Genomic DNA, 13824 nt, shown 5'->3' with positions numbered 1-13824 from the left:
TCTGAAGAATTGTTGCTGTCACTTTATCCATAATTTTCAGTTTGTGAAGCCTTGTCACCTAAGGGCTTGTTGCAGCAGTGGGAGCTGCAAATCATATATGTGTGTGTGTGTGTGTATTTCGGATGCCTGGAAGGGAGTCTCGGCACGATTCGCACACACTCAAAGTGGTTTCATGCGGTCGTCCTTGTGCACTTGCACACATACATCTAAATGAGCATCACCATATTTTTATGAGAAGCAGTAATTAACAAGCAATTGGCATCCAAAAATCACTCCATCTCTCTAAGGCAAATAAGTGCAGATTACACTCCTGCTAAATCTCTGACACACACACACAAACACACACACACACACACACACACACACACACACACACACACACACACACACACACACACACACACACACTTGGAGTACTGTCTTTAGTCCCCTGAGGTTTGAAAGAAGAACTTCCTGCAATCTGCGTTTATAACTGTTCTCTAGTTTTGTCAAAGTAGTTTCACATGAAAAAGTTAGAGGAGAGTAGACCTATATTTCTACTAACATCAAACATGTCTTTGCCCGTGGCTCGTACATCTTTCTCATCATCCTCTTTCTTTTTTTCCAGCCCAGCAGTGCAGTGAGGGATGGAGCCAGGTGGGGGAGGCCTGCCTGAGGATCAACTCCAGCCGCGAGAGTTATGACAACGCCCAACACTACTGCAAGAACCTCAACGGAAACATCGCCTCGCTCACCACCTCCAAACAAGTGGACTTTGTGCTTGAGGAGCTGAAGAAGCTCCAGCAACAAGACAAGGTAAACATACATTTGCAGTAAATTCAGTCAGAGATATCTTCATGTGTCCTCAGAAGCCGGATGTTTGTTATGCAGCTTACAACTTACAACAGGAAGTGATTCTCTGCTCGTGAGCCCCCGTCAGTAACTCTGAGTTATGCATTCTGAGATGATTTTCTCCTGATCAGTTTTGTATTTGTACGCTGCTCGGTTTTCTGTCTGATTGCGGCCCTGCTTTTAGCTCGTGTAATTCGTGTCTTTCACCCGTTTTTCTTCAAATTGTTTTCCACTTGGCAGTGCCACAAACTGTATGGTTTGTTTTTTGACTATGACGCAGTCACAAGTAGACAACAATGCTAGGCTTTAGTTTCTGAGACACTGCACCTGATGAATCAGACTGTGATAATCAACACTTCACTCTGGTTTGTTTTGCCTTGTTTGAATAGTTTTATCATTTTGTAACACCATCACAGTTTTCTTCTTTCTGCTTTATATAACAAACCAGGGCCACATGACTCACTGTCTGTAGGAACACTCTTGAGCACCTATCTAAGGCATAGCCTGCTGAGTCCGGTGTGCTTGTATTTTTCACTTAGATCAGAGTATAACTTCCTTATATATTCCTTTGCTTTTTTTATAGTACATTAACAGTTTTCTAATCCATACTTAACTCTTTGAACTCTGCAGTAGAAATGGTCCACTACATTTGTATTTTTGCTTATTGTGATGCCATTTCTTGGAGTATCTTCAAATGCTTGATATCCCTAAAATCTGTACAACCTAAACTAAAAGGTTATGTGAGTCACTAAATCATAATAATTGATAAAAAGTTTGAAATTGTGTCATACATTTAAACAATACACATTTTTTCATTCAATTTGACTAAATAAACATGCAACACATTGATCCAAAATATTTCTAAATGTAGAAACATGAACAAAATATTTCTTAACACTCCATAAGTTATTTGAACTGTGTACATTTTTTTAGTTTTTGAGATATGCTCTTTTTTATGAGCAGAGTTTAAAGCCGTTTTCATAGTTTCATCTGAAATAGAAATATTTCCCCGGTACCTACATTGGTATTTTTTTTGTTTATTGTGATGTCTTCAAATCATATTTTTCCTAAACAATTCTGAATGTTGAAACTTTAACAAAATATTTTGTTTTTGACATATGCTCATTACTTATGAGCAAAGTGCAAAGGCGTTGATGGTTCCACCACGTTATGTTCGGCATGTAACGTAATGACGTCATCATGAGCATGCAATGTGATGATGTGAAAGACAGAAGCGTTGGCTTTCTGTTGCAAAAAGAATTAATGCTCTAGTTTTTTAAATTTTTTTTTAAATTTTAGATCGATTTAAAGATGCAGAATCACTCAAACAACATCTCTCGCAGCCATTACAAGGTAAATACTCTGGCGTCATTGCACAATCACCATGTTTGGCACCGCATACAACGTAACATAATGATGTCATCACGAGTGTTCAGTGTGATGACGCAAAAGACAGAAGCCTTAGCTTTCTGCTGCAAAAAGAATGAATGCATTAGCTATTATGGTTTTTATTTTAGATCAATTTAAACAGCTGACATTGGGCAAAGGCAGGATACACCTGGACAGGTAGCCAGACTATCACAGGGCTGACACATAGAGACAGACAATCATTCACACTCGCATTCACACCTACAGGCAATTTAGAGTCAACAATTAACCTAACTTGCATGTCTTTGGACTGTGGGTGGAAACCAGAGAACCCGGAGAAAACCCACGCTAACACGTGGACATGTAAACTCCACACAGACCGGTTTGAACCTGCGACCATTAACAGAAATTGGTGATGCAAATTCCAAATTTGTGTGTCAGTTTGTGGCGTTCGACCAGCCTCAAGTTAAAATTTTCGAGGCTAGTCGGCTCCAAATTCTTTAGACCCATACTGTGATATGCTACACCCTGAGATGTCTAGTCTGCCCATCAATACAGTCGGGAACAACTCATAAAATATAGCTCATAAATTCTGATTTGTTCATAGAAATAAATTGTCCTAACAACATCATAATTTAAGCCTCTTCATCTTTAATGGAAATGCACTTTTGGGCAAACACTCACCTTCTCATCTACTCCACAGCTACACATCCACCGTGCACTGACAGATAATTGTGGAGTGTGCTGATGATTTTAGTTTGGTCATGCCTGCTGAATTCATGAAGACATCATTTATTGTCTGTCTGTTTTGGTTGAAAACTCGTGTGTTTGTTCCAAACAGAACCGTGACACGCCATTTCCCATCATTTTCCCCATTACATTACCAGTTGAATCCTGAAGGCAAATAAGTAATCATATCTGTGAAATTGTTTTCAGTAGACTTTTTAATGGCACTCTTAGTTCCCAGGTGTAAATGCAGTAGCCATTAATTTCTTAAAATAGCATGTTGGAGCAGAAAGAGAGGCAGAGGTGTGATATTGTATCTCACATTTGAATACTTGTCAGACCTGTGTGGGTGTTTAACCTTTTGCGGTGTCTCCACAGCGTCTGTCTCCCTGGGTGGGCCTGAGGAAAATCAATGTGTCGTACTGGGGTTGGGAGGACATGTCTCCTTTCACCAACAGCAGCCTGCGCTGGCTGCCCGGCGAGCCCAGTGACTCTGGTTTCTGTGCCTACCTGGAGGAGCCTCAGGTGTCCGGCCTCAGGGCCAATCCATGCACCGCCACTGCCCACGGCCTCATCTGCGAGAAAGCTACCGGTGAGAGACGCTCCCATGCATGCATGCACATACAACATGAATATCTGTTGTAACATAACATAAGAATTGCAGTCTGATTTGAAAATAAGACTCATTATCCTTTACAGGAAACCCCAATCAGAGTACCCGTCCATCCTGTAAGAAGCCGTGCTCGCTGCACACCAACTGCGCCAACTGTACCAGCCAGGCCATGGAGTGCATGTGGTGCGGGAGCGCGCAGCGCTGCGTCGATTCCACCGCCTACGTCATCTCTTTTCCTTATGGCCAGTGTCTGGAGTGGCAGACTGGAGATTGTGTGGGTAAGTGTCTTCTACTAAACTGAATCTATAGTCTATAGTCTGGTATTAAGGTGGCCGGCAACAAGCTTTCCCAGATTGGCTTCTGTAAGCAGTCAATATTCATCACCGCCAGAAGGAGGTTACGGGAGGAAAACAGCTTAAAGTGGAAGGTGTTTGTGTCGAAGGGAAAATGTTATTAGTTTCCCGTGATTGGCTTTGGAAGCTGTTTTTTACCTCTTGTAATGGCCAATTACTCTCGCATATAGTCGCCCCAACTGTTAGATATCCCTGGTGACCATGCTGCAGATGAACTCCTACTATTAGCTGACTTAAAGACATTCATGCAGTGGTGTAGTGGTCGTTGATGAGGTGGGTGTACTACTTTGTAGATGGGTAGGTTACTGAGGAGGAAGTAGGTTTACTCTCCTATATATTCCGATGGCTTTATACCTGCGTATAGCCTCCATTACGCCACTGCATTCACGTATTAAGGAACAGATTTCAGAGAAGCCTACAAATAGCTTAAACTATCTCTGTGAATGAGAAGAGAAGCATGATGTGAATGGCACATACAATACAAAATAAGCCTATTAAGTATGTAAAATTAAAAAAAATATATATAAAAAAAAATATAGAATGAGAGATTTGTGTTAAACGTTCCTAAAAATAACAGAAATCATCTGTGATGTAATATCCACAGGAAATAATCTGCTCAAAATTCATCCAAATTGCTCGTTTTAAACAAACTTCCTGCAGTTCTTGCGTTCAGTATTTGGGTTAATTGTACAATTTACCGGTTGTTCTGTGCTGTTATTGTTATGCATTGAATATAATATTAAATATTCATAAATATGTCACTAAGGGGTCGTCAGTTTATTCAATGACAGAAAAGGGGTCCCTTAAGGAAAAAGGTTGGGAACCACTGTGATAGAAAATGAAACTGAAATTAAAAAATGTGCAAAGCTCATTTCACAGTTTGAAGCCATTTCATCCTTGAATATCCTGTAAATGTTTTCTAGAGTAGTACATAAAGCACTTTTGGGGATAACAAAATAATGTGATAATTAATTTAACCTCTAAATTCTTCATAAAACACAGATTACAAGGTGCTATACACTCGAAACAAGCGAAAAAGCAGCAAAAAAAAAGGGGGGGATTACCCATCAGGGTTGGATGGATAATTAGAGTAATAGGCTTAAACATGAAACAATATCTTGGAACAACAAAACACTTCTGCTTCCTTTTGTTCTTCTTATTTTGTTATCATGTCTGAAAGTAAATGAAATGAGTACTGGACAGAGGTAAAACTGTTCACAGTGGTAAGTTGATCAGAGAGCTCCCTCACCTGAAGGTCGCTGCTGTTGTGCTGCGTGATGTATGAATTATCCCCATGGTTGTGTCACATCGTAAAAAACATCTCAGATCAGTTTAGCGAGTAACAAATTTAGGGAGCTGAAGGTTGCGGTCTCAAATTCATTTGTGTCAGCTGGTGTTAGGTAACCCTGAGACGTTTCCGCGCACTGTGGATATTTGTCTTGAGGAATTTGTCCCTTTCGGCGTGAAGGACAGAGGAGGTTATCCTATAAATTCTCTCTGTATTTTCTGTTTGCTCTGTCTGACTTTGCTCCTTCACATTCACTCTAAAACGTTCAATCATCACTTAAGTCTTGAATTACCTCACTTATTTACCTTCTTTTCTCCTCATTTTCAGTGCATAGAGTAGAGAGGCTTTTCTTTATGCTGAGTACACTATACATGTACTTCAAAACCATAGATGGAGGGATAAAATGCCCTGTAGCGTCATTACCTGCAGGAGGCTTTGAAAGGGCAGACTGTGATATATTTTCTGCTCACAGTAGATGTTAAACAAATAGTAATTATTTGTGAGTTACTAAATAGTTGGTAGTTTGTTGCTTTGCAATGGAGAAGGACTCTTTCTCTCTCTTTCTACCTGCCATGTAAGTAGTCGTGATCCAAAATACCTCTTCATCTTCTGCGTGGCGTTATCTCACCAGATCAAACAGTCAGACCAAACGCATCAACGTCTCATCTCTGCTGTGAACACACCGTCTATCTGTTTCATCAACAAAAAGCCAATCCCCTGAAGCTGCATTTACTTCAGACAGAATTTTAAACATGCAAGGTCGAGTTGACTTTCCCGTTTTCCTCGTAGCCTTTTTTTCCTTGGTCCTTGATTTGATCTTTTATATTAGGACCGGTCTGTGTGCTCCCCACATCAACTCCACTGTTTCAGCTCCTGCAGTTACGCTGTAGGTGACTAGACGTACAGCAGGTGAGCTGAATCAACTAAAATTAATCGGCAACTGTTCTGATAATACATTAATTGTTTCAGTAATTTTTCAAGCCAAAATGGCTCCAAAGACTCCAGTTTTTACACAGTAAATGTACTGCTTTTTGTGTTATATATGATGGTAAAATTGTGTTTTGGACTGTTGGTGGGACAAAATAAGCTATTTGAATATATCACCTTGGGCTCTGGGCATTTATAATTTGTAATAGAGCTGCAACTATTAGTCGATTAATCACTTAGTTTGGTTTCTGGTTTCTTTACTCCTCTATGACAGTAAACTGAATATCTTTGAATTAGGGACAAAACAAGACATTTGAGGACGTTCCTACTGTCTGCATATCAAAGTGTCCTTGAGCTTTTTCAGCAGCACACTGCTCCTGAGGATGGATTAAATGCAGAGGTCAAATTTCATGTATGTACCTGTATGTACAGTATATGGCATATCTAATAAAGGTTAAGTGTAAGTCATCTTGGGCTTTCAGAAACATTTTTCACCATTTTCTGACATTTTATAGACCAAACAACTAATTGATTAATCGTGAAAATACAGATACGATAGACAGATTAATCGACAATGAAAATAATCGTTGGCCCTAATTTCTAATTCACAATTTTCTGTCATTTTATAGAGGAAACTAAATCATTAATTGAGAAAATAATCTGCAGATTAACTGATTATGGAAACAGTCGTTGTTGCATCCCTAGCCGAGAAACAGCTGTTAAAATTGGGACATTAGGCTTGTTATTCGTTGATTAGTTGTGTTTTTATGGTGTTTTTATAGCAAAATAAGCCATTAGAAAGTAATGGCAAATGATAACTCTGTATCTCTGCCATCATAATATTCACTACTAGTATGCTTTGGTCTTTAAAAAACTAGATTTCTTCATATTTGAAGAGGATTTTTAGGTCACGGTTTCAGTTATGGTTCGGTTTGTTTTGTACATTAGGGAGAATAATAACATAACCATTTCCAATGTGTTTGTACTCTAAAATATATAATTAGATTGACTGATTGAATGATATTTCTATATTATATGAAGCCATAACACTGATTTTATACATCCCATCAAATAATTAGCAGGCCTGTATTTAATAGTGGTGCAACGGTTCAGTTTGTCATTGAACAGTTTTTTTTTTTACAGTTCGGTTTTGCATCCCTACTAGAGAAACAACTTCTTAAGCTGCGGAGAGTAAAACTCTTTGCATTATTGGATCTACAAGTCCACATACTTGTAAGGATACTTGTTGGTTTAAAGCAACATTTGTCAGACAGAAGAAAAAAAATATTGAGGAGGTGAGGTTGTCATTTAGATCAATAATCTTTGTAGTCTGTGAAATCCAGCAAGAGCACTTTGCTAGCAGCGAAACAGCCTGCAGACACAGATTAAAGCAAAAGTAACCACTGAGAGGAGACGTTGGACAGCAGAGTGGAGTTTTCCCTCAAAAGTCACATTTTGATGTCATTTGTGATTGACTGCTGAAGTTAAACTCATTCACTTTTTAAAAAAAATGCACCTGAAAGCTTCCATAAATAAACTCAGACTTGACAGTGTTGTCGAGAGACTCGGGGCTAGGAAGGCAGGTTTATATTTGCTTGGCTGGTGAAAACTGTTACGCGACACATGTTTTGCTGTAGTCATAACCGCCATCCAGTTTATGCACCAGCTCCAGGCGTCAGATTTCACATTCACACGTATTGATTTATCTGTCGAAATCCGTGCGGAAAATGTGTTTTTATGGCAGATTTTTTATCATTTCAACACGCTTGTGTGCTGTGCCAAGACAAAAGTCCTCATCCAGCTGCTTCTTTTTCTCTCCGAACGGTATGTTAGTGAGAAATCTGCCACTTGCGTGCTGTCATCAAAACAAACTTAAATGGCCTTACTTTGTACTGATTGTTGTCGCGTTGCCATGGTTTCACATCCATTAGCAGGATAGCTGGAGATTTGTTTGACATAAACTGAGGTAAAAGCACTCAGTGTTTGTCTCTTTAAAATAGTAGTGGCATTTCCCCCCCACCTCCCCTCCCATCAAGTGTGTCTGTCTGGCAGGCAAGTGGCGGAGCTGAGACTTGTCAAGCAATTTAGTGGCCTGAAAGTTCGTCCCCCCCCGTACTGACAAAACAGCATCGCTCCCTTGGGTTTCTGGGTTTAGAGTGAGCTGCCACTTCACACATCACATTTAAGCCTTTCATTGAACTTTGCTCGAATCACAAACTTTTCACCGGCCCTGGTTTGCTGACACATTTTCTGTTTCTTTCTATGGCTTTTTCCCTTCTCAATCAACCGTCTCAACACTTGCTTCTTATCTTTTTATGTGCTCTCAAATCTCTTATCCCGACAGCTTGTGTTTTCAGTGCAAAGCACATTAATGCTCCTTAATCTGTGGGTCCTGTTAAAGGCTAAAGAAATGACTGAAGTTGTCCGTTTTTAAAAAGGCTCCTAGAAAATAAAATCCTGAAAGCAACATCCTTCAGGATTTTGTTTGCGGCAACATTGTTGTTACAATTTGCATTCTGCTGTTTGTTTCAAGGTGACTACGCTGGTAAATAATTTTTACAAATGTGGCTAACAAAAGAATATAAACAAAGACAACAAACACTTTGGGGTTTAAATCCTTTTGAAAAAGGGCAGATGAGTGCAACAGTAATGGAAACTTTTCAGTATGTTACTGGTAGCACGTCTCTCACCCTTCGTCTCTCCTTTTAGCCCAGAACTGCACAGGCCTGCGGACATGTTCTCAATGCCTGGAGCAGCCTGAGTGCGGCTGGTGTGGAGATCCCAGCAGTACTGGGAAGGGCCTGTGCACGGAGGGCTCTTACCGGGGGCCAATGAAGAGACCGGCGAAGCAGCAGGGCCAGCAGGTCCAGTCCCAGGACATGATCCTGGAGCCGGGCATCTGCCCCAAAGACAAAGGCTACGAGTGGGCCTTCATTCACTGCCCCGGTAAGGGATCCACTTCCTGTTTTGTCTTACTGAAATTACAGATCATGCGTCATAAGTGTATCTTCTTGAGAGGTTTGTTATTACCTATCGACTGTCACGTCTTAAGTTTAAAAAGACGTTCTTATCGAGGAGTCCTGTTACAGATTCCCTATGCAACCAATCCCTCCCTGCTGACTCTATGAGCCATTTAATGCCGTCATTAAAGCCCTCGGTTCATTCGACCACGTCATGTAAGACGATGATGTGCTCAGAGATGGTTGTAATATGAGAATGTGAGGCGTGCTCAGTGGCTCAGTGGTATCAATAATGTGTAAAAACCATGAGAAATCTGAGTGACATTTAGTGATATTTTGCCTAATTAAGGGTTTAAGCCTTTAGGTGTGAAGCTTGGTGTTTTTAATTATTTTTGCATTCTCAAAGGTGGAATAAATTACAAAAAAAAATCCATATTTACTGTTGGTGAAAAATCAATACAAACATGGTTAACTTCCGTCTTACATAAAATAAACACTAGGGCTTTCAATCGATTAAAATATGTAATCGCATGATTGTCCATGATTAATCGCGATTAATCACAAACTAGTATTTAATACTCAAATATGCTTTCTTTATGCAAATGTATGTTTATATTTATTATTGGAAATCAATTAACAACACAAAACAATGACAAATATTGTCCAGAAACCCTCACAGGTACTGTATTTAGCATAAAAAATATGCTCAAATCATAACATGGCGAACAGGCAACAACAGCTGTCAGTGTGCTGACTTGACTGGGTACCCATGGAACCCATTTTCATTTATATACAGTATCTTGAGGTCAGAGGTCAAGGGACCCCTTTGAAAATGGCCATGCCAGTTTTTCCTTGCCATTTTTTGGCGTTATTTAACCTCCTCAGAGAAGATAGTATGACAATTGGTTGGTACCAATGGATTCCATAGGTTTTCGAGTTTCATATGATGCCAGTGTCTTCACTCTAGCTTTAAAACTGAGACCGCTACAACCTCCGAAAGATCGATTGCGTTAACGCCTTTTAAAGTGGTGTTAAAACGAATTTGCGTCAACTTTGACAGCCCTAATAAACACTTTTTATTTTTATACTCTTTTTCCATTAGATGTCTAATTTGTATTTCCAATAGGACACATAGATGCAGGTTCATTAAAAGTTGCAGCCATTAAAAATATTTCAAAAGGCAAGTGTTGATTAAATAGTAATTAATATGACATGGCAGACACGAGCTACTGACAGCTCTAATGGGTCTGTGGCTTTTCCAGGAAGCAATAACAACAACAACACCAACAACAACAACCCCAGGTGTAAGTCTTGTTGGGCTGGTGTCAAATCCTTTATTAGCTACAGGGAGCGAGATGAAAATGATTGTGTGAATTAGACAACAACTTACAGAAGGGTGGAGAGTGACTGCATGCATGTTGGCAGAAATTCACCCTTCTTGTCCCAAATCATAGAGATAATCTGCCCCCAAGTATAACCCACAATAAGGACACATTAACTGTGGTTGCTCAATGTGTTACGATCTGACATTTCATCTTCACTTATTTCCTAAATATGCAGTTGAAAGGCAGAAAGTTCAATATATTCTCTGACCTTGCTTTCTCGTTTCTTTCCCAGCGTGCCAGTGCAACGGCCACAGCACGTGTGTGAACGGCAGCGTGTGCGAACAGTGCCGCAACCTCACCACCGGTCCCCACTGCCAGACCTGCATGCCTGGTTACCATGGAGACCCGACCAATGGCGGCAAATGCCAGGGTGAGTGCACGCAGAAAATGAGTTATTCTGCACACACATGAGACTTAATGGATTTACTTGTTCAGTCAACTGATGTAGTTTAACCCCCTTTAATCGTTTCTTAATCATCTGTATACATTTCATTTCAGTCAAGTTTAAACAACCCAAAATTAAAATCTCTATTTTCTTTTATTTGGACTGGAGACGCTGTGTGTGTTAATGATAATTAAACTCTTAGAGGAATATGATCCACTTATTGGATTCTTAATTAGTATGTTGCGTGATACACATGCGGTAATGCAACGTTTTAACCAACAGAGGGCACTGTTGTGTATTGATAAGAATTGGTGACAATTTGTCCTGTTTGATTAATGCAAATATTCCTCCATATGTTGGTTTCATAAAGTGAAATATGACTAAAGGTAAAAACAGACATCTGGTCTCTGCTGGTTTAAATTTGTTGTGGCAAAAAAGCTCAGTGTAAACTACCAGTCTCAGTAAAGATTAACTGTGTTTTCCTGACATTAGAGCAGATGTGGTACACTGTGGGAAGTGGAGGTGAAGCTGAAGGTCAAATACTGACTTCGTGTTTCTGTGGTTTATCACACCCTGAAGCCTTGCTTTGCTGAAAATAGAAATGCGTCATGTATCTTAATTCTGTATAAACAGATCTACTCACAGACACACACACACACACACACAGGACTGTTTTGTACAAACATTATAAAGACATGATAGAAATTCCAACAACATATCTGCAGTGATTTAATTGTCAGGGTGTGGTACACTCTTCTCTCTGGATATAAAACAGTTTTGATCGAGTTTTTTTTAATCGCATCATAATGCAGATTTATTATCCGTGTCTCCTGCTCAACGCAGAATACATTTTCCGTGAGCGACTGCAGCCCATAATTTATACAGCGTTCTTGTTTTCAAAGCAAAAGCACATAATGCCTTCTGAATTTAATGTGGGGAATGGGTGTAAACATTAGGTTGTTAGCACAGTAACGGGCATTTCACTTCATATAAAATGACTGCATGTGCATTTGATAACACTCTCAGGGTGTTTAGTCAATAAATTGGGGATTGACTGAAGACTGGTTGCGGAGCTTTTACCCCACAATCCCTGTCACTTATGAGACATGAATAGCATTCCTGAGAAATTACATGGAGGCTATTGTTTGAATTGCCAGACTGTGACACACACATACACACACACCTGGGAGCTTTATGGTCTCAGATACCATCTGTTAATGTATGGGCTATATCTGTAACCTGTAAAGTGAAACTACACACGTGAGCATCTGTCTAGGGAATATTCTTTCTCATTCTTTCGGGAGGCCTGAGGACGAAATGGCACAAAATCATTATGTGCCATTACTGCATGTCTTTAATGTGAAGACGAGGGGATCCACTGCAAATTCAATGTTTGTTTTTACGCACAGTGGGCTAACTAAATTTCGGTATCACCAGCTGTCAATAGCGAGAAGTGTCGGAGAAAGTGCTACGACACTCCAGTTAAAAGCAGTCCTGTCGCCGGAAATATTCACATATAGCATCTTGGGGAAACGCGCTACGAAGGAGGTTTAGCACGGTTGTCCACTGACCCTTCTGTAATTCACCTCCTCAGTGTGTTAAAGCTCAGTCAACTGAATGCAAATAGGTCAGTTTGTCTGTCCTGCAAGTGCAAACCTGAAAGGATGCCACACTAGAAGCACTTAAGGAGCCAATTCACACATCTATTGCTGCACTGTTTATTATATATTCCACACACACACACACACACACACACACACACACACACACACACAATGCCTAGCGGGTATCTTGGTGTCCTATCTAGGGGGGGCATATTTTCTCCATCATGCCTCAGATCTTTGAAGTTCAGCCAATCTTTTGGGAAATACACTTGTTTACCATTCTCACCCAGATCAATATCAATTCCATCTGTGCGTGTTCAGTACAGCAGAACAGATGTTGGTAGCTTAGCTTAGCACAAACGACTGCGAGCAATGGGAAACTGCTAGCGCCGGTGCTTAAAAGTGGGCGAAAACAACTGTTATGGCACAGGCAAGGTAGTGGGAATTGTACGGTTTATTGTGCCCTCAGGAGATCCTGAGCTCAAAGCTTTAAAACCGATGTTGGCAATCACAAACTGTGGGCGCAAACCAAAGCTTCACTTTAATCCACATTTTCAGCTTTGTTTGATGCTAATCAACAATGTCTCTGTCCCCTCTGTTCTCCTTTTTCTCTGTGTGTTTTGTCGCCCCTCTCCAGCCTGTAAGTGTAATGGTCATGCAAGTGTGTGCCAGGTGTTAACTGGCAAGTGCTTCTGCACCACCAAGGGGATCAAAGGAGACCAGTGCCAGCTGTGAGTACCACATGCTTACACACAAACACGCACACACACACATGGAAATAACAGAAGTGCCTCACAGATTTCTAAATGGTTGCATTTTCAGAGCATAGCTTTATATTAGTACCACATTAGGTCAGTTCAGTTCACCCCATTTTCAAAAGTTCAGATCTGCGACAGAGAGGTCAAACGAGAGATATACGCCGTTAATGTTCCAACTGAAATTCACTGTCTTGAGGTAACGTCAATCAAAAGTGAGTCTCTGGGGCCGCCTGTCACCGGGCCAGTAATCACTTGGGTTGAAGCCACGATGAAACGCTCGAAGCTATTTTAAGGGAAACCCATTTTGACAAGTGAGACAGACACATATGGGAGGGTGTCGTGTGCTGTTTGTGATATTTTGCCTTAAAAACCTGAATATTGGTTCTGCGATTTCAACATATTTATGAACAGAGCTTCTGTTACGACACCGAGTTACAAACTCTCCCTTAAACAGGATAAATACAGATTCATGAAAGTTGGAGTAGAACTAGTCAGTCCCCTTGCTTGTGATTTAATATAAACGGACAAAATTATTGATAACATTGCATTGAAACCAATTATAATATATCACAATGCAAGGTAAGGACCCACAAGAGTTTTTTTTCTTTCTACCAAATGGTTACTTT

The 13824-nt window shown here is 40.2% G+C and overlaps 1 protein-coding gene across 2 annotated transcripts in view; it reads left to right on the top strand.

Annotated features, from left to right (window-relative positions):
* Window positions 1-13824, top strand: part of atrnl1b (attractin-like 1b) — a 76506-nt gene that overhangs the window by 16847 nt on the left and 45835 nt on the right. The window contains exons 15-21 of one of the 2 annotated variants that reach the window (XM_037754665.1): window positions 608-795; window positions 2131-2184; window positions 3304-3517; window positions 3625-3816; window positions 8816-9052; window positions 10684-10821; window positions 13078-13171. In XM_037754665.1, the coding sequence (XP_037610593.1) occupies window positions 608-795; window positions 2131-2184; window positions 3304-3517; window positions 3625-3816; window positions 8816-9052; window positions 10684-10821; window positions 13078-13171 (1117 nt within the window). The remainder of the gene's footprint in view (window positions 1-607; window positions 796-2130; window positions 2185-3303; window positions 3518-3624; window positions 3817-8815; window positions 9053-10683; window positions 10822-13077; window positions 13172-13824) is intronic. The other variant, XM_037754666.1, reaches the window with a different exon arrangement.

This window comes from Sebastes umbrosus, chromosome 20 (genome assembly GCF_015220745.1).
Source record: "Sebastes umbrosus isolate fSebUmb1 chromosome 20, fSebUmb1.pri, whole genome shotgun sequence".
Classification (NCBI taxonomy): domain Eukaryota; kingdom Metazoa; phylum Chordata; class Actinopteri; order Perciformes; family Sebastidae; genus Sebastes; species Sebastes umbrosus.
The sequence above is the reverse complement of the archived record's forward strand: the minus strand, read 5'-3'. Positions and strand labels throughout refer to the sequence as shown.